This window comes from Anomaloglossus baeobatrachus, chromosome 1 (assembly GCF_048569485.1).
Source record: "Anomaloglossus baeobatrachus isolate aAnoBae1 chromosome 1, aAnoBae1.hap1, whole genome shotgun sequence".
Lineage (NCBI taxonomy): Eukaryota > Metazoa > Chordata > Amphibia > Anura > Aromobatidae > Anomaloglossus > Anomaloglossus baeobatrachus.
Window position 1 is genome coordinate 219,448,492 of NC_134353.1, and position 21,077 is coordinate 219,469,568.

Consider the following 21,077-nt stretch of genomic DNA (forward strand, 5'->3'; position numbering starts at 1 on the left):
AGTCACTTTCAGACAGATCAATGGGGCACATTGAGTTAGCCTCCGAGCCCCCTGTAAAGGTATCCTCCTCGTCCTGCGAGTCAGCTTCTGAAACAGAGCCGCGGGACGAGGAAGGAGAAGGAGCCCTGCGTCTCCTTTTAGGAGGACGGGGTCTGGGACCAGATTATGAATCCTCTGTGATCTCCGGTCCTGAGAGAGCCCTAGCAGCAGAGGCACCCTGTGAAGGGGGCTGATGCATGTTCAGCAAAGTCCTGGACAGCTGTCCCATGGAGTCGGCAAAAGATTGGGAGATAGACCTAGATAAGGATTCTACCCAAGCCGGAGGTTCAGCCACAGGAGCCGAAGCAGCCGGAGAGACCACTTGGGGTGCGATTCCAGGCTGAGGCATCGTCAGGTTAGAGCAGGCATCACAATGTGGATAGATGCTCGGTTCAGGCAGTAGGAGCTTACATGCAGTGATACTGAATATAGCTTTGGAGCCTTGCTCCTCGTGTGAGACATGCTGCTGGAGTGGGGGCTCTGCCAGAATGACCCCCAGAGAGTATATACAGAGGTCCACAACCAGAGGTTGTGGCTTACCAGACCGCTGGAGCGGTGTTGTGTGCCCTCCAGATCCCGAAGCCCGGACCCCCAAGCACCTCAGCAGGGATGCTGCAGACCAGTGCTGATCGCAGGGAAAATGCTGAGAAAATGGCCGCCGGAGCGAAGAGAGGGGGCGGGGCTTACTCTGGGGAGCGGGATCTGGAGGACCAGAGAGAGACTTACAGGGGAGCAGACATGTACTCAGTGAGGAGTGTCTCTCCCCTGTGCAGAACAGCCGCTGGGCGAAGCCGTGCTGTCCCTCTGCATGAATGACATGCGAGGGCAGTGAAACCGAAAGTAGGCCTCCGGCGCAGCCGGGGCCTAAATTTGAGCGGTGCGGCCGGCGCGCAGGCACCCTCGGCGCGGTTCTCAGGCGACAGCCAGAAAACCCGCCGGAAATGTCATAAAACTCACTCAGCACACTCTCCCACAACAATAAAGTACAGGGACCCCCAATATATAAACGTCTCAGGTACTTAGCTTGCTGAGACGCAGGGTTCCAAGTCCCTGGGGATGAGTGCTCCGGTCCAGCAGGATCCTGAAGGGCTGCGGATGGAGACCGGTCTCCTGCCAAGCATGGAGAATTGTGCTGGCTCCCACTTCAAGCCAGAGCCCAGGAGGGATGGTGAAGGAGCACGGCATGTAAGGCTCCAGCCTTGGAATCAACCTTAACAGCACCGCCGACACAGTGGGGTGAGAAGGGACATGCCGGGGGTCCAGGCTTGGACCCGCTTTTCTTCAAATTCTTTCCAAAAATCAGATGAGAATGCATGTGTGGATGTATGCCTCCTGAACACAAAGCGATAAACTGGCTAGATCTGGTTCTCCAGGGGGTGTATAGGCTCAGAGGGAGGAGCTACACTTTTGAGTGTAGTACTTTGTGTGTCCTCCGGAGGCAGAAGCTATACACCCATTGTCTGGGTCTCCCATAGGAACGATAAAGAAAAGGGAATCTGTCGGCAGGATTTCACCCACCACAAACCATGTGCACGTTACTTTTTCGAAGACAGGTCAAGCAATGCCTATACATAGCCAGGCCATTACTCAGTTATTGAGAAATCAGCATCTGAATTGATCTACAAACAAATTCAGCTGTAACTGCATATCTGAAGCCTGTTACGCCAGCTCTATTACCCGCCATGCACCAGCTCCTCCTGTATGACATCACCCATCATATAGGTTATCAGTCAAGCAGGAGGCAGTGGCGCTGGGTGGAGAACAGACACATGATCTACAAATATCTTATCAGGCTCATTTATAATATTAACTCAAACGCTGATTTCTAAGGAATGGAAAGAAAAGAGGGACTGGCCATGTAAAGGCATTGCTGAACTCCTCTTTGAAACAGCTAAATGGTTCTTACTGACAAGTTCCCTTTCATACACCAGTATGTCAAATTTTACAGTGTGCTCCTACAAATGGATGTACCAGTATGTCAAGGTAATTGGGCAACCACAGAAGCTTTTCCTGTATGACTGCCACCAGGAGCTCAGATTAAGTGACAGCAGAGCTACAGCTGTCACAGCCAGTGCCATTGCCTGCACTGCACCTGGTTATTTAACCCTCTTCAGTGCAACGATCAATATTGATGGCAGCATTTTAGGTTAGAAGAGGGAAGGGGCTCCCCATCTTCCCACTATATCATCAGGAACCCCGAGCTACCAATGGTTGCCATGACAGCACGAGGTCAAACAATGACATCCTGGTCTGTCAGATACAATGGCCTGTTACGCCTTGCCAGAACAGTTCTAATGATGAAGCTCCATAAAAAGGGACAAGGTGGGGAAAAAAAAACAAAAAAAAAAAAACAGAAGATACTTACTTGGTATCGCAGCATTCAGAACGACTGAATCTATAAAAGTGTCATTGATTTAATCCATGCAGTAAAGAAAAAAAAAAAAAAAAAAAACACAGCCCCAAAACTGTAGTAAAACTCCACTCACAGCCCAGTCACTCAGGCACGGTCCTGCTTCAGCAATGCAGTCATCTTTCAATTGCGGAAGTTGACTTGACATAACCAGACATCAAAGATCACTGCAGCCCGGGTCACGTAACGGGGACTGAGCAGACAGTGACAGCGCCACTCACAGGCAAAATTGGAAACAGAAGGTATTTGGGTGGAAAAGATACTCTTTCACGGCTTTTAACACTAGAAGTCCCAGAGAGGGGTCATTTAATATTTCTACCATTGAAACCCTATGGAGCTCGAAATTCCTGGGACTTCGTGTTAATCTATGCTGTACCACCTGAACCACCTCTTAAAATCAGCTACAGAACTAAAACAGCACAGTTTCCCTCAGTCAAAGAAAATAGCTTCAATCTGAAGAGAAGAATACAAGTCAGGCATTTTGTCACATACCATTTCATCAGCCAGTATGCCATTAATGCCATTTTCATACAATGATATAAGCCAGTTCAGGCCTCTGACTTGATAATCCCTTAACGTTCCACCTTTCACATCTGTAGAAACAAAACAAAATAGTTGCGATACTGAACTTAATCCTAACAGAGTACTGAACGCTGATCATGTCAAATACAAATGATAGAGCAAAAATGTATTTTCGTGATAATCTGATGGGCAACTATACTATTTAAATCGAGAAGCTGGCAGGTATGAATGGGTAAGTGACCACGTCACACCATATGAAGACATTTAACAGCAGCTCAAAAAGACTGAGCATATTTCTAAGCAAAAGTTAATTCTTTCTGGTGTTTTGTTTTTTTTCCTTCCCTTTTCTTCGATCCTTTAGGTCTCCTTCACACATCGTGTCTCCGGTACATGCGACATTCGTTTTTACATGTACCAGAGACACAGACTCACGTTGACCCATTAAAATCAATGGGCTTTGTTGTTACACATCCGCGTTTTTTCACAGTCACAGTCAGTTTCTGGGATTAAGTCCCCTTCCTCAGGACCATAGAAATCAACAACAGTGTTTTCTATGGCCCTGAGGAAGGGGACTTGATCCCAGAAACACGTCGGCCTGTAAAATAAATTACTAATATTAATCAACACTTCTTCGCATTGGTGGTAGCGCAGCAATACATTCATGCTTTCTCCAGTACCTTCCAGATTCACGTGGAGCTGCAGCAACCGCCATTAAATGATACCTTATATAGGAGTTGTGCCTGGGACAACCCTGCCAGGTGAGTGATTTCAATTTTAACTAACTCACCATTTATCTGGTAAAGCCCTATTTTGCACTCTGTTTTCAGCCTAACAAGGGAACAACAAATTAGTTCTCCATAGCATTTAACGTTACAACATACTAAGGCTATGTGCGCACGTGTGCGTAATTCATGCAGTTACGCTGCGCTTTGTAGCGCAGCGTAACTGCATGCGTCCCCTGCACAATCTATTAAGATTATGCAGGAGACGTGCGCACGTGGCATATTAGAACGCAGCGCTTCGGCTGCTGCCCGAATCGCTGCGTTCTAAGAAGTGACATGTCACTTCTTCCGTGCGCTTTGCCGGCAGCCCCTGCTCTGTCTATGGCAGGAGCTGCAGGCAGAGCGCACGTTCTCGCCGGCACCATGCGCTTCAGAACGCAGCTTTTCAGCTGCGCTCTGAAGCGCACCTTTTCGGTGCGGTGCAGAGCGCACACGTGCGCACATAGCCTAAGAGTCATTTTGAGGATTCCGGTACACGTAGCGGATTTGCTTGTGTTTCTCATATCCGAATGTGTTATTTGCCGGTCACTAAAGTTGTCTAATAGTCAGATTATCATGTCTGCCACAAGACTGGAACACCCCAATGTTAGTGACATTTTACAACTTTACTTTACTCACATGATGGGGATTGCTCAAATCTGGTGCAAACATTTGTGGTCTTGGCGTTTTCCGTTAGAAGTTCTTCATCCTCCTCCTGCTCAGTTCTCCTGTGTCTGTTACTGCAATATTAGGAGTCAATAAATAAATGTGCATAACTCAACTCAAACTAAAAATTATGTTGGAAAATCCTGGGTGAAATTTACACACTTCAGTTGCAGTGACAACTTGTTAGATAAGACTTACAGCGATCTTTAAGTGTCTGCTATATATTTCAGAGCAAGAAAAAAAAAAAAAAAAAAAAAAATCAGAATGGAGCAAACCACTAAAACACCTTTTATGACTATCTAGTTTGTGCCAAATACAGCATTAAAGGGACTGTCCACTACTCGGAGTATTTGCCACCATTAAAGTAAAAATAGTTATACTCATCTCCGCTGACAAATCAGCCATGTCAGCTCTCGCTCCCCTGGGGCTCACATGACGTTATGTTATGTGAGCCCTGCGCTCAAACAGCGCTGGCTTCACTGTCCCAGCCTTCGGACAAAACTGAACATTAAGAGGAAGTCAGAACTGCGGATCGCCGCTCACTTCCCACCTTCTAAACTTCAGGAGGGTCAGTGAAGCCAGCGCTGGCTGGGCACAGGTTGGACTTGCATAACCTACCATGTGAGCCCCTAAATGGCGAGTACCGACAAAGCTGGAATGGCGCAGGAGGCAAGCATGTGTTTTTATTTCATCGGTGGCAAGCACTGATTGAAAAGAGGTTATCCAAGTAGTAGACACCAGCTTTAACTTATGGGAAATATATCATCAGGTTCTTACACCATGTGAAAAAAAATAATGTAAAGGCAGAGACCTGGAATCCAGAGCTGTATCACTTAGTAAACTAAGTGCTGCAATTTTTCTGTTAAAAACAATAATCAGCTACAGATCTAGCCGTGGTCAGAATCCTTATCTGTGTAAAACTCCACCCATCACTGACTAGCAGTTTTCTGTGTACACTGTGTATAAGCAGGAAGCCGCTAATCAGTGGTGGGGTTACACAGAGCAGAAGGACTACATGGCATGGGACAACTAGTTCTCTAGTAATAATCTCTTGCTGATAAAAACATTTTATAAAAACTACATTTAGCAACTCAGTAAGTGACATCATTGGAATCAGGGTCTTTGACCCTACATTGTACCACTCCTCAGTTTGGTAGGAAACATTTCATAGATTCCCTTTAAGGATAAGTTCACACATCCAGAGATTAAGTTAGATTTTACACTCAAATCCTTATATTACCCATGCACATTCACCATCTACTGATAAGGAAGGGCGAGTACTGACACCGCTGGAAATACATATGCTCTGACAGATGGGGTGTGGGGGGGGGGAATCTGCAAAAGTAATAAGCATGCAAGGGTGACAGGGAATCCTGCTGCTGACCCTTTTGTAACATACAGATGGGATTATTCACAGGGAATTCAGAGGCATATCATTGGAGACATGTGTCCATACTGGTACAGGAGTTCTAGGAGAATTCTAAAATTCCTTAAGTAAATTCTACAGACTAAGGTTTATACTGGTACAATTTTGCCAGAGAGACTGAAGCTAAAAAGGTGAAGGTCAGTGTCGGTCTGTGTAACTATACGCCTGCACTCAAAAGGTGTCAGGGGAGGAGGAGGAGGAAAAGACTAGGAAAAAACATTTTCCAAGTTAGTCCAGGGTGCAAAACATACCGTATTTTTCGGACTATAAGACGCACCGGACTATAAGACGCACCCTGGTTTTAGAGGAGGAAAATGGGAAAATAAAACTTTAAGCAAAAAATGTGGTCATGACACACTGTTATAGGGCGAAGATCTGCTGCTGACACTGTTATGGGGGTAATGTCCCCAAATTCTCTACTAAGGTACCACATCCTGGTAATGATCCTCCTGCCTTGTATATGATCCTGCTATAAACCCCCATCCATCCTGTTCACATACCCCCCCCCATCCATCCTGTTCACATAACCCCCCCCCCCATCCAGCCTGTTCACATGCCCCCCCCCCCATCCAGCCTGTTCACATGCCCCCCCCCCCCCATCCAGCCTGTTCACATGCCCCCCCCCCATCCAGCCTGTTCACATGCCCCCCCCCCATCCAGCCTGTTCACATGCCCCCCCCCATCCAGCCTGTTCACATGCCCCCCCCATCCAGCCTGTTCACATGCCCCCCCATCCAGCCTGTTCACATGCCCCCCCCCCATCCAGCCTGTTCACATGCCCCCCCCATCCAGCCTGTTCACATGCCCCCCCCATCCAGCCTGTTCACATGCCCCCCCCATCCAGCCTGTTCACATGCCCCCCCCATCCAGCCTGTTCACATGCCCCCCCCATCCAGCCTGTTCACATGCCCCCCCCATCCAGCCTGTTCACATGCCCCCCCCATCCAGCCTGTTCACATGCCCCCCCCATCCAGCCTGTTCACATGCCCCCCCATCCAGCCTGTTCACATGCCCCCCCCATCCAGCCTGTTCACATGCCCCCCCATCCAGCCTGTTCACATGCCCCCCCCATCCAGCCTGTTCACATGCCCCCCCATCCAGCCGGTTCATATGCCCACATCGTGCTCATATACCATCCTGGTATATGGCCTGTATCCTATAGCACAGAGAAAAAAATAAACGTTTATACTCACCTTTTCCTCACTCCCTGCAGCACCGATCACATCTTCCTCTCTGGCACGCTGATCTGTGTGTGTGGAGCCGTTCCCCTGCAGCACGCGATGTCTTCCTGTCTGTGCCGATCAGCTGACCAGCTCAGCACAGATCAGCTGACCGGCACGGATCAGCTGACCGGCACAGACAGGAAGTCATCGTGTGCAGCAGGGGGGCGGCTCCACACACGGGGACGGGTGAGTGTACTGATTCACTGCACCCCGCGCTGGTAATGACGCGCGGGGGGCAGTGAATACAGCCGCACATGATCACTCCAGGCTGTAATTGCAAGGGGTGATCATGCGGCCGGCTCTTTACTATGCGCGCGTCCCCGCTCATCCTTCCGCCCACCTGTCAGTGCCGGCTTCAGCGCTGAGAGATGGGCGGGAGGATGGGCGTGCATATGTAATGAGCGGGCCCACGTGGTCACGAGCAGGTGCTGCTGCTTCCTGCTCGTGCCCCCGATGACCCGCAGCACCCTCATTCCCAGCCGCAGCCCTATAGTCAGACCATAAGATGCACCCCCAACTTTCCCCCAACATTTGGGGGAAAAAAAGTGTGTCTTATGGTCCGAAAAATACGGTAAGTCTTTTACAAGTAGCATCAACAATCGAGCAGGCTAAAATGAGGGGGGGGGGGTAAAATATAATATAATATAGGAAAGGATACAATCAAGAAACTGATATTTCAGAGTTTTTCCTACGCGACATAGTATAAGTGCATGTAACGTACTCTCCTGCAGATATCAGATTCTGCTTCTCGTCTTTCTTCAGCCTGGGACGACCAGGCTTCATCTTTAATGGCGACGTTGGAGTTTTCTGTGCTGCTGGCTGAATGAAGTGCGCAAACAGCTCCGTTTGTTTTAGAAGGTAATCAAATCTGTTGGATCGGTCTACGCTCTGTAAAAGCAAAGACAAAACTTAGGTGACAAAAAAACATCTGTAAATAAAATGTAAAAATGTACAAATTACAATCTGATACCATTAGTGGGCAGCTCTGGTGTTTAGGCTGTGAAATTCAACTTTATAAATTTTGAAAATTCACGCACTTTTTGATTGAAGTGTGCACCTCTTTGCTAATGTCCGGGCGGGTTACGCACGTGTATCCCCGCCCCCCCCCCCCCCCCACAGCCTGTTCCTCCCTCTGGCCATATGTAAATTTCTAATCTTCAGTTACACGGCATCGGAGTTAGCGCCTGCGCATAGCGCTCATCTCCGGCGTAGTGTTTCTGAAGCACACAGTATTATGGTGCATGAGAGGGCGACGCATGCGCCCTCGCTTCTTCAGATCTGTTGTGACCACAGGAGCATGCGCGGTCACAACAGGACTGGAGAACAGCTGATCTTACCGATTAGCTGCAGCAGACGATTTCGTAGCAGACGTCTGCTGCAGCTAATCAGGGTAAGATCAGCTGTTCTCCAGTCCTGTTGTGACAGTGTGCGCTCCTGTGGTCACAACAGATCTGAAGAAGCGATGGCGCATGCGCCGCCCTATAATGCACCATTATACTTTGGGCTTCAGAAACATGGCGTCGGAGGTGAGCGATATGCGCAGGCGCTAAGTCCGACGCCGTGTAACTGAAGATTAGAAATTTACATACGGCCAGAGGGAGGAACAGGCGGCGGCGGGGGGGGGGGGGGGGGAGGGGCGGGCAGGAATACACGTGCATAACCCGCCCGGACATTAGCAGCGAGGTGCACACATCAATCAAAAAGTGCATGAATTTTCAAACTTTATAAAGTTGGATTTCACAGCCTAAACACCCAAGCTGCCCACTAATGGTATGTAAACAATGTGCCTGATGGTGCCAGTACTGCACTGGCTGCAGCTTATATAGGAAAATGCTGATGTTTGGTTCCCTTTAAGGTTGCAAGATGGCGGTCGCTGCATATTTCCGCTGTGCAAAAACACCCTCATCTTACATTCAGACAAAGTGAAGGGAAATATAGAAGTCTCATGCTCACCTGGTTTTTTTTTTTTTTGCACTGTAAAATGGACCTGCATTGTGTATGAAATGCATAAAACTTCAATTTCTTACGAGTACAGTTTTATTTTCCCCAATAGAATTGTATTCGATATGGACAGCCGCAAGTAAAAAAAAAACAAAAAAAAAAAACACACGTGCATTTTTACAGCGTTCCACATGTGAAAACGCAATAAAAACCATGTAATCCGCACAAGACTATCAAAGTCATATCAGAAATGTATACAAAAAAAAAAAAGCCACTATTAAGAAAAAAAAAAAAATTCCATATAATGCTGTAATAAGAGTTACCCTTTTCTCTTCATAGCCACCAGGGTCCATCTCATTGCCGTCCAGCGTTAGGCTAGCGGACTCATTAGCTTCTTTTCCAGACTCCTGTTCCTGTAGTAAAGGACAGTGACAATTTATGAAATTTAAGACTAGGCCACAAAAACAGCCAAAATTATTGTATAAGCCGACTGTCAACATCAAACGTATTAAACAAGTTAATGCAAGCTAAAATGATACATAAACAAGAAACAAACAGGTTTAGAGCAGGCGTATTAAAACCAGAGACAAGTTGTCTGTCATAATCAAAACATTGTCATCCCTGCCCAACGGTCAAGGAGCATTCTAGTACCCAAAACACACACAGGCATCTAACCACATGCCTTGTTACAACCATCAGGTGATGGAGGTCTCCTGCACACACTGAATAGATCTGTCCCCACTGCAGATGCTGTAAAGCAACCAAACATATTCTTGCTATCTTTAACGGACACCACTCTGGTCCCGCGGAGCCATCTTGCCCCCGTAACTTCTGACAAGCTGATAGGTAGAAACTACATCACAAGTGCTAAATGTAACCATAAGGCTATGTGCGCACTAGAAAAGTGATTTTTCTCAAGAAAATTTCTTGAGAAACTTCTGGGAGTTGAAGATTTCCGCACCTGCGGAAAAATCCGCGGGAAAAACGCATGCGGATTTGCCACGGATTTACCGCAGGTTGGTCTCTGCGGTTTTGCAATAAATAATATGGATAATCGATAGACAAATAATGGATAGAGGGAAAGATGGCTAGATGAATAGATAGATAGATAGGAAAGACATATATAATGTCCCACCTCCCTGCATTTTCTAAGCTGGCACCCTTTAGTGACTTTCATGTGGCACTAAAGGGTGCTTAGCTTTGTATTTAGCCATAAAATAAATAATTAAAAAAAAAGACGTGAGGTCCCCCCATCTTTTGTAGCCAGCTAGGGTAAAGCTAGGGTAAAGCAGACGGCTGCAGACCACAGCTGGCAGCTTCACCTTGGCTGGTAATCCAAAAAAGAGGGCACCCCACGCTGTTATTTTACATTAAATAAATAATTTAAAACAAAAAACGTGGGGTCCCCCCCAAATTGCATCACCAGCCGAGGTAAAGCGGACAGCTGTGGTCTGGTATTCTCAGACTAGGGAGGTCCACTGTTATTGGACACTCCCCAGCCTAAAAATAGCAGGCCGCAGCCGCCTCAGAAGTGGCGCATTCATTAGACGTGCCAATCCTGGCGCTTCGCCCCAACTCATCCCGTTGCCCTGGTGCGTTGGCAAAAGAGGTAATATATGGGGTTGATGCCAGATGTGTAATGTCACCTGGCATCAAGCCCTGGGGTTGGTGAGGTCAGGCGTCTATCAGATACCCGACATCACCAACTCAGTCAGTAAGAAATAAAAAAATAGACAACAAAATAAGAATTATTCTTACCGATAATTCGCTTTCTAGGACCTTCCACGACAGCATAGGAGGTTGTCTCTCCACGCCCTAATTGGGACAGGAAGTTCAAGAGGTTTAAAAGGACCCTCCCACCTCCCATAGCCAGTGTCTTACAAAGAATCCATAGCATATGAGAAGTACTACACATTCAGGAATACATGAATACATAGGGGAGGGAATTACCTGCTGTCGTGGAAGGTCCTAGAAAGCGAATTATCGGTAAGAATAATTCTTATTTCTCTAGTCCCTTCCACGACAGCATAGGAGGAATACCAAAGAATTGATACCTAGGGGGGACCACAGCCTGCAGGACTTTCCTGCCAAAGGCCAAATCCCTGTTGGAATCCAGATCCAGACGATAATGCTTCGTGAAGGTATGGAGCGAAGACCACGTAGCCGCCTTGCAGATCTGCTCAGGGGAGGCCCCTGCCCGTTCGGCCCAGGAGGCAGAGGTAGCCCTGGTGGAGTGCGCCGTGAATCCAGTAGGCGGAGAGAGATGCTGAGCGAGGTATGCATCTCTAATTGCTCGCACAATCCAGTTGGCGACTGTACTCTTAGCCACCTTCTTGCCCTTATTGCGGCCAAAGGGCTGGATGAACAGGTTAGAATCAAGGCGCCAAGAAGCAGTAACCTCTAGGTAGTGCAACACTATCCGACGGACATCCAAAGAATGAAACACTTCCTCACCCGGAGTCCGAGGATTCTGACAGAATGAAGGCAGGACGATGGACTGCGAACGGTGAAAATCCGAAACCACCTTGGGAAGGAAGGAAGGGTCCAGCTGAAAAACAATGCTGTCATCTCTGATGGTCAGATAAGGTTCCCTAACAGACAAAGCCTGAAGTTCGCCGACTCTGCGAGCAGATGTAATAGCCACAAGAAAAGCAGTCTTGTGAGAAAGGGAACGAATGTTACAAGAGCACAGAGGTTCAAACGGAGATTGAGATAGTCCTGTAAGGACCACAGTGAGATCCCAGCGAGGCGTCAGGACCCTCCGACGTGGACAGAGTCTACCAGCGGACACAAAGAACCGACGGATCCAACGATGATCTGCCAGAGCCGTGTCAAAGACTGCACTGAGTGCTGACACCTGAACTTTCAGGGAGCTGGGCCTAAGACCTAAGTCTAAACCACTCTGGAGAAAGTCCAGAATCTGCGCAATATTAGGCCGAAAAGGGTCAGGAGGCCGAGAACCACACCAGGAGGAAAATCTCTTCCAGATTTTGTTGTATATACTATTAGTCACAGGTTTACGGTTCTTCTGCAGCGTAGCCACAACTTTGTCAGAAAGCCCTTGAGCCTTCAGTGCCCGGGCCTCAGAAGCCAGGCAGCCAAGTTGAGTTTCTGAGGAGCCGGATGGAAAATCGGACCCTGTGACAGTAAGCTGGGGTCCGAACCTAAGAGGACTGGGCCGTCGATTCCTAGCGTCATGACCAAGCTGTACCAACTCCTCCGGGGCCACAGAGGGGCTACCAGTATAGTTGGGACCCCCTCGTCTCTGATCTTCCTCAGGGCCCGTGCGAGAAGAGGAAGAGGGGGGAACGCGTAAGCGAGGCGAAAGGACCAACTGTGGCAGAAAGCGTCTACCCCTAAAGCCTCGTCCCTTGGGTTCAGGGAGAAATATGTTGCGACCTTGCGATTCTCTGCTGAGGCAAAGAGGTCCACCTCTGGTGCACCCCACCTTGCCACTAGAGAGCAGAACACTGCCTGATCCAGGCTCCATTCCCCTGGATGAACATCCCGACGACTCAGGAAATCCGCCTGAAGATTGAGGGAGCCCTTCAGATGGACCGCAGAAAGGGAGAGCAGAGATTGTTCTGCCCATTGAAAGATTCGGGAGGATACCGACTTCAGGGCGCCTGAGCGTGTACTGCCCTGATGGCGGAGATGTGCCACTGTTGTGACATTGTCTGAATATACCAGGACGTGAGAGTCCCGGACGAGGTCCTGAGCCGCAAGGAGGGCTTCCCTGACTGCCCTGAGCTCCCGGTAGTTGGAGGATTGGGAGCTGACGTAAGGACTCCAGACCCCTTGAAATGGGGAATTTGCCACCATTGCCCCCCCATCCACGTAGGCTGGCATCTGTGGTCAGTGTAACCAGGGGTTTCTGAGTCCAGGCAACCCCCACCTGCAGGTTGGCGGGACTCAGCCACCAGAGAAGGGATGAGGAGACGGACTCCGAGAGGCGAAACCTTCTGTTTAGGGATGACGGGAGTCTGTCCCAGTGTGTCAGGATATGATCCTGGAGACACCGAGAATGGGCCTGAGCCCACCTGACCGAGGGGATGCAGGATGTCATGGAACCCAGGGCCGACATAGCCGCTCGAAGCGTTGGGCGAGCCTGCCTGCGGAGCTTCGAGATTTTGGATAACAGAGCTATCCTGTGGCCCTCTGGGAGAAAAGATGCCTGTCTGTCGGAGTCCAGCAGCACTCCGAGAAACTGCCGTGTGGAGGAGGGGGTTAACTGTGATTTTTTGAGATTGGGAATCCATCCCAGAGACCGAAGGATTCCCAAAGACCTCTCCACATGGCTCCGGAGGGTTGGAGCAGACGGAGCCATGAGAAGAAAGTCGTCCAGATACGGAACTAGACAGATACCCTGCAATCTTATGAAGGCGACCACCTCTGCCATGATCTTGGAAAAGATCCTTGGAGCTGAGGAGATCCCGAAGGGAAGTACATTGAATTGGAAATGAAGTACTTCTTCCCCGTGCAGCACCGCAAACCTGAGGTATTGTCTGTGTCCCGGATGGACGGGTACATGGAAGTAGGCATCTTTCAGATCGATAGAGGCCATCTGGTGGTGTAGACCTATCAGGGGAATAGCTGATCTCACCGACTCCATCTTGAACCGCCGGTACCTGACCTGACGGTTTAGACTTTTTAAATTGATAATTATACGGACGTCGCCGGATGGCTTCTTGACCAGGAAGAGACGGGAGTAGTGTCCTATCCCTTCTTCCCGACTCGGGACTGGGGAAACGACCCCCGAGTGCACTAACTCTAAAATCTTTGTGTACAACAGAGTCTGTGAACCCGGCGATGCCAGCGCAGTGACTCGGAGACCCGGAAGAGGGGGGGGAAAGGAATTCTATGAGAAGACCGTCCGAGATGATCTTCAGAACCCATTGGCAAGAGGTTATGGACTTCCACTGGGTAAGGAACGCTGAGAGTCTTCCCCCCCACCCGGGCCGAGTCACTGCTTGTCCTGCTGAGGACGTTGCTGATGTGGAGGGATGAGGATGTTTCTCCCTCTACCTTTGGGATAGCTCCACCTGCCTGCCTTCCCTTTCCCTCTGGGCTGGGAGGCCTGAGGCATCGAGGGACGAAAGGACCGCTTCCTGGTAGGTCTAGGATCGGGCAAGGCCTTACGATCAGTCGCCTTGTCCAGGATATCATCCAGGGCAGGTCCAAACACCAAATCCCCTTTAAAAGGAAGGGAACAAAGCCTCATTTTAGAGGTGGAGTCTCCACTCCAGGCCTTAAGCCAGAGGGCACGTCGGGCAGCGTTAGAAAGCACCGAGGTCCTGGCTGCCAGGCGGACAGATTCCACCGAGGTATCTGCCAGAAAACAGGTAGCCTTCCTAAGCAAGGGAAGGGATTCCAGTAATTCCTCCCTAGGGGTCCCTTGGGAAATATGAGCCTCCAACTGGTCCAACCACCTAATTAGGGACCTGGATACGCAGGTGGAGGCAATGTTGGCTTGAATAGAGGAAGACGATGCCTCCCAGGACCGCTTCATCAGGCCCTCTACCTTCCTATCCATTTGATCCTTCAGCTGGGAAGTATCCTCAAAGGGAAGAGCCGTTTGCTTAGCTACCCTAGCCACCTGAACGTCTACTCTTGGGATCTCCCAATGTAGTCCCGAAGGTTCCAGAGGAAACCGGCGTCTAAGGTCACTCCGTACCCGCCTCTCAGGACATTCCCATTCCTGAGAAACAATATCCAATATATTGGCATGAACTGGGAATCCCAACTGTTTGACTGACTTCAGGCCAGCAAACATTTCGTCCTGGATTGAAGGAAGAGACTGCACTTCCTCTAAACCCATAGTGCTCCGAACTGCCTCAATAAGATCCCCCAACTCTTCTGAGTGAAAAAGAAAGGACTGGTCAGACCCCCCAGATGGAAATCCTTCATCAGGACCCTCAGAGGTGGAATCAGCGTCCTCCTGATCAGAAGGGGTCGACTGGAGTCTCCTCTTTTTTGGAGGAGAGGGTCCAGGAGCAGGGCCAGGAGCAGGGCCAGGCACAGGGAGAGAAGCCAGTGAGGCCCTAATCTCCTGTTTCATCATGGACCGCAACTCATCTATCAGAGATGGTTGTTCGGCCCTAATAACCTGGTCCGTACATTGCTGGCAAAGCTTTTTATCCCATACTGCAGGGAGCTTCTTTATACAGATGGGACATTTTTTAATTTTGTCCACTCTGTCAGGTCTATCAGGCTTATCGGACTTGTCAGTTTTTTCTGACTTCTCAGGCTTCTCTGATTTCTCATTTCTGTCAGTTTTCTTGGTGGCCTTGTCCTCCTAGAAAACACAGAGCAGAGAGCCATAATCACTGATGAGACCTATGTCCGAGGGACCAGTCCCCTCCATACTCACAGTAGCAGGGGGCACACTGGGTTCTGCAGAGGCAGCTGCAGCGGAAGACATGACAGGGAGCACGGTCTTACCATGATCTGATGTCTTCGTGGCAGCCCTTATGGACAAGGGCCTGCCTCCCCAGTGACGGTGCACGTTTCCCCGCCTCCCGCATCCGGTCCTGGGCAGGTCGAGTCGCAGTCGGCGTGCCTCCACGCTGCCTCCGCAAACCGGAAGCGCTCGACCGGAAGTCCGCAAGACCAGAAGTCCCGCCTCCGGGAGCACTTCCGGATCGCTCCGGCAGCGTGCATGCGGGAGGCGGCCGGCGGCTCAGGGAGGACGCCGGCCGGGGAGCTCAACAGCCTGCATCACCCCTCAGGAGGATCCGGAAGGCTGGAGCAGCGGTCCCCCACAGCGTGAGGGAACAGCAAGGGAGGAGCGGTGAAGGCCCGACCGATGCCGTCCGGCTGAAGGTAATAGGGGGAAAAAAAAAAAAAAAAAAAAAAAAATATACTGCAGTTCGCCGGCCACCACAGCATAGGAGAAAAAACAAAACCTCTCCATGCCCCATGGGGACAGGAAAGACACTGGCTATGGGAGGTGGGAGGGTCCTTTTAAACCTCTTGAACTTCCTGTCCCAATTAGGGCGTGGAGAGACAACCTCCTATGCTGTCGTGGAAGGGACTAGAGAAAAAAGTTTTATTTGAAAAAAACACGCCCCAAAACATTCCCTCTTTCACCAATTTATTGAAAAGAACAATCAATTCCACGTCCAGCGTAATCCAATAAGGGGGGGGGGGTCCCACGGCGATCCATACCATAGTCGCTGTCCCAGTCAATGAAGAACAGAATGTTACCCATTGGCTGGGAGCAATGCAGTGACCTGAGCTAACAGCAATAGCCCAGGTCACTGCATGGGATGCCGAGCGCTGCTGTCAGGAGGATAGATGAGATCATTACCTGCTGTGATCATCTCCTGTACTGCTGACGTCAGCGCTGTCACTGACTTCTATGCCCGCCGCGTTGTCAGAAGTATCGCGAGAGCCCGTGACGTCACCGCTAGTGACAGTCTCGGGCCGCTCGTGAGACGGGCATAGACAGCAGTGACCACGGTGACGTCAGGAGGCAGGAGATAGTCACAGCAGGTAATGATCGCAGCGATCGTCATCCCCGCAGCTGCCAGCACTGCAGGGTGTCAGTGTCTGCCTGCGCTGCAGCGTGACAAGCTGCTGACACTGCGGGCACACACTGACACGCTGCAGTGCAGGCAGCCGCGAGGCTGGAGCGGGACACAGACTGCACGGGCACCTGGAGGTCGCACGGAAGTGCTTCTGTGCAGCGTCCAGGGAGTGTGAAGTCTGTTTACTCTGCTCTGCTTCCTCTTCCTGGCATAATGACATCGCTTCCTGCAAAACCGCAGGCAGCGATGAGCATTACCGCAGGTAAATCACGGCTATACCGTACATCATTTGCTACCTGCGGTATACCCCCGGAATTTCGATTACATTACAGTGAATGGAGTGAAATTCCGGGGGTATTCCGCAGGTACCTGCGGAAAATAATGGACATGCTCATTTTCTCAAGAAGTTTTCTCAAGAAATTCTTCAAGGAAATTTGAGAAAAATCCGCAGTGTGCGCGCACACCTATTTTTTTTTCACATAGGATTTGCTGGGAAATGTCTGCACAAAGATTGCAGACATTTCTCAAGAAATTTCCGCGGCAAATCCGTGGGTAAAACGCACTAGTGCGCACATAGCCTTAGAGGCAGAATGAGGCTCTCCGAGTTGCATAATGTAACTAGAGCACAAGATTTCTGGCAAATGCAAGGACTTGTGAACTTTTCGTAGTAAGACAGTGAGGACACTACACCCGGAGACTAAGCTTGTACATATCACATACCATATTTTTCGGACTATTAAGACGCACTTTTTTTACCCCCAAATGTTGGGGGAAAGTAAGGGGTACGTCTTAAGGCCCTGTCACACACAGATAAATCTGTGGCAGATCTGTGGTTGCAGTGAAATTGTGGACAATCAGTGCCAGGTTTGTGGCTGTGTACAAATGGAACAATATGTCCATGATTTCACTGCAACCACAGATTTGCCAAAGATTTATCTCTGTGTGTGACGGGGCCTTTATAGTCAGAATATGGGGCTCAGTCCATATGCGGGGAATGAGGGTGCTGCGGTGGAGTGGGTCATCGGCGGCGTGAGCAGGCTGTAGAAGCTTACCCTGACCTTGTTCATTTCATATGCATCCTCCCGCCGATCATCTCAGAACTGAAGCCGCCGGTGCTGACAGATGGGTGGGGTGATGGGCGGGGGATGCATGCATAATTAATAGCCGACCTGCGTGATCACCCCTGGCAACTACAGCCTGGAGTGATCATGTGTGGCTATATTCACTTACCCCCGCGCATCATCAGCGCGCGGGGCAGTGAATAAGTACAGTATACTCATTGGTCACCGTTCCCTGCAGCAGCATCGCGATGACCTCCTGTCTGCCGGCCTGCTGATGTGTGTGGAGAGCGGTGCGCACAGCGATGGCGTCATCGCTGTGTGCAGGGCTCCACACAGGTCAGCGGTGCTGCTTCTGGCACAGACAGGATGACGAGCGATGCTGCATGGAGCGAGGAAAGGAGAGTATAAACGTTTGTTTATTTTGTGTGCCACAAGATGCGGGCCATATACACGAGGATGGGGGTATATAGCAGGATTGGGGATATACATTACACATATATATATATATATATATACTAGAAGGTGGGCCGATTCTACGCATCGGGTATTCTAGAATTTACGTATTGTGTAGTTCATGTATGATTTTTGTTATATATATAGATGTTGTTGTGTGTAGTTACCAAGTGTTTGTGTAGGGCGCTGTACATGTTCTGAGTGTCGCGGGGGGTGAGAGCGGTGTTGTATGTGTGTTGCGTGTGTTGCGTTGTTTGTGGAGCGCTGTGTGTCTGTAGCGTTGTGTGTGTGTGTGTGTTGTGCGGTTTGTGTGGGTGTGGTGTGTTTTGGGGGGAGGTATGTTTTGAGCAATGTGTGTGTTGTGCAGTATGTGCGTATATTTGTGTGTGCAGCGTTGTCTGTGTGTGTGGGTGTCTGTGTAGGGCGTTGTTTGTGATTCCTAGTGTGTGTGTGTTGTGCAGTGCGCGTGTGTGTGTGTGTTGGGGGGAGGTGTGCACCTCCCATCGTGCTCCATCCCCCATGCTGCGCACCCCCCCATCGTGCTGCATCCCCCATGCTGCGCACTCCCAAACGTGCTCCATCCGCCATGCTGCGCACTCCCAAACGTGGTCCATCCGCCATGCTGCGCACTCCCAAACGTGCTCCATCCGCCATACTGCGCACTCCCCATCGTGCTGCATCCCCCATGCTGCGCACTCCCAAACGTGCTCCATCCGCCATGCTGCGCACTCCCCATCGTGCTCTATCCGCCATGCTGCACACTCCCAAACGTGCTCCATCCGCCATGCTGCGCACTCCCAAACGTGCTCCATCCGCCATGCTGCGCACCCCCTATCATGCTCCATCCGCCATGCTGCGCACTCCCAAACGTGCTCCACCCGCCATGCTGCGCACTCCCAAACGTGCTCCATCCGCCATGCTGCGCACTCCCAAACGTGCTCCATCCGCCATGCTGCGCACTCCCAAACGTGGTCCATCCGCCATGCTGCGCACTCCCAAACGTGCTCCATCCGCCATGCTGCGCACTCCCAAACGTGCTCCATCCGCCATACTGCGCACTCCCCATCGTGCACCATCCGGCATGCTGCGCACTCCCAAACGTGCTCCATCCGCCATGCTGCGCACTCCCAAACGTGCTCCATCCGCCATGCTGCGCACTTCCAAACGTGCTCCATCCGCCATGCTGCGCACTCCCAAACGTGCTCCATCCGCCATGCTGCGCGCTCCCAAACGTGGTCCATCCGCCATGCTGCGCACTCCCAAACGTGCTCCATCCGCCATGCTGCGCACTCCGAAACGTGCTCCATCCGCCATACTGCGCACTCCCAAACGTGCTCCATCCGCCATACTGTGCACTCCCCATCGTGCTCTATCCGCCATGCTGCACACTCCCAAACGTGCTCCATCCGCCATGCTGCGCACTCCCAAACGTGCTCCATCCGCCATGCTGCGCGCTCCCAAACGTGGTCCATCCGCCATGCTGCGCACTCCCAAACGTGCTCCATCCGCCATGCTGCGCACTCCGAAACGTGCTCCATCCGCCATACTGCGCACTCCCAAACGTGCTCCATCCGCCATACTGTGCACTCCCCATCGTGCTCTATCCGCCATGCTGCACACTCCCAAACGTGCTCCATCCGCCATGCTGCGCACTCCCAAACGTGCTCCATCCGCCATGCTGCGCACCCCCTATCATGCTCCATCCGCCATGCTGCGCACTCCCAAACGTGCTCCACCCGCCATGCTGCGCACTCCCAAACGTGCTCCATCCGCCATGCTGCGCACTCCCAAACGTGCTCCATCCGCCATGCTGCGCACTCCCAAACGTGGTCCATCCGCCATGCTGCGCACTCCCAAACGTGCTCCATCCGCCATGCTGCGCACTCCCAAACGTGCTCCATCCGCCATACTGCGCACTCCCCATCGTGCACCATCCGGCATGCTGCGCACTCCCAAACGTGCTCCATCCGCCATGCTGCGCACTCCCAAACGTGCTCCATCCGCCATGCTGCGCACTTCCAAACGTGCTCCATCCGCCATGCTGCGCACTCCCAAACGTGCTCCATCCGCCATGCTGCGCGCTCCCAAACGTGGTCCATCCGCCATGCTGCGCACTCCCAAACGTGCTCCATCCGCCATGCTGCGCACTCCGAAACGTGCTCCAACCGCCATACTGCGCACTCTCAAACGTGCTCCATCCGCCATACTGCGCACTCCCCATCGTGCACCATCCGGCATGCTGCGCACTCCCAAACATGCTCCATCCGTCATGCTGCGCACTCCCAAACGTGCTCCATCCGTCATGCTGCGCACTCCCAAACGTGCTCCATTTGCCATGCTGCGCACTCCCAAACGTGCTCCATCCGCCATGCTGCGCACCCCCCATCATGCTCCATCCGCTTAGGAGTGCGCAGCATGCCGGATGGTGCACGATGGGGAGTGCGCAGTATGGCGGATGGAGCACGTTTGGGAGTGCGCAGCATGGCGGATGGAGCACGTTTGGGAGTGCGCAGCATGGCGGATGGACCACGTTTGGGAGTGCGCAGCATGGCGGATGGACCACGTTTGGGAGTGCGCAGCATGGCGGATGGACCACGTTTGGGAGTGCGCAGCATGGGGGATGCAGCACGATGGGGAGTGCGCAGTATGGCGGATGGAGCACGTTTGCTCAGCCTCTCTCCTTCCAGCCTCCCTCAGCATCAGCCCCCCCCTCCCAGCCTTCCCCAAGATCAGCCTCTCTGCTCCCAGCCTCCTCCAGCACGCCGTGCTCCTCTGCCGACACTCACCCACACCCGATCGCATCCACTCACCCACACAACCGATCGCATCCACTCACCCACACAACCGATCGCATCCACTCACACACACAACCGATCGCATCCACTCACACACACAACCGATCGCATCCACTCACACACACCCGATCGCATCCACTCACCCACACAACCGATCGCATCCACTCACCCACACAACCGATCGCATCCACTCACACACACCCGATCGCATCCACTCACCCACACACCCGATCGCATACACTCACACACAC

The 21,077-nt window shown here is 51.3% G+C and overlaps 1 protein-coding gene across 1 annotated transcript in view; it reads right to left on the reverse strand.

Annotated features, from left to right (window-relative positions):
- SMARCA5 (SNF2 related chromatin remodeling ATPase 5) overlaps positions 1-21,077 on the reverse strand; it is a 122,484-nt gene that overhangs the window by 79,125 nt on the left and 22,282 nt on the right. The window contains exons 2-5 of the mRNA XM_075348146.1: positions 9,312-9,401; positions 7,769-7,935; positions 4,372-4,472; positions 2,942-3,042 (exon numbers count right to left, since the gene is read on the reverse strand). Coding sequence (XP_075204261.1) covers positions 2,942-3,042; positions 4,372-4,472; positions 7,769-7,935; positions 9,312-9,401 — 459 coding nt within the window. The remainder of the gene's footprint in view (positions 1-2,941; positions 3,043-4,371; positions 4,473-7,768; positions 7,936-9,311; positions 9,402-21,077) is intronic.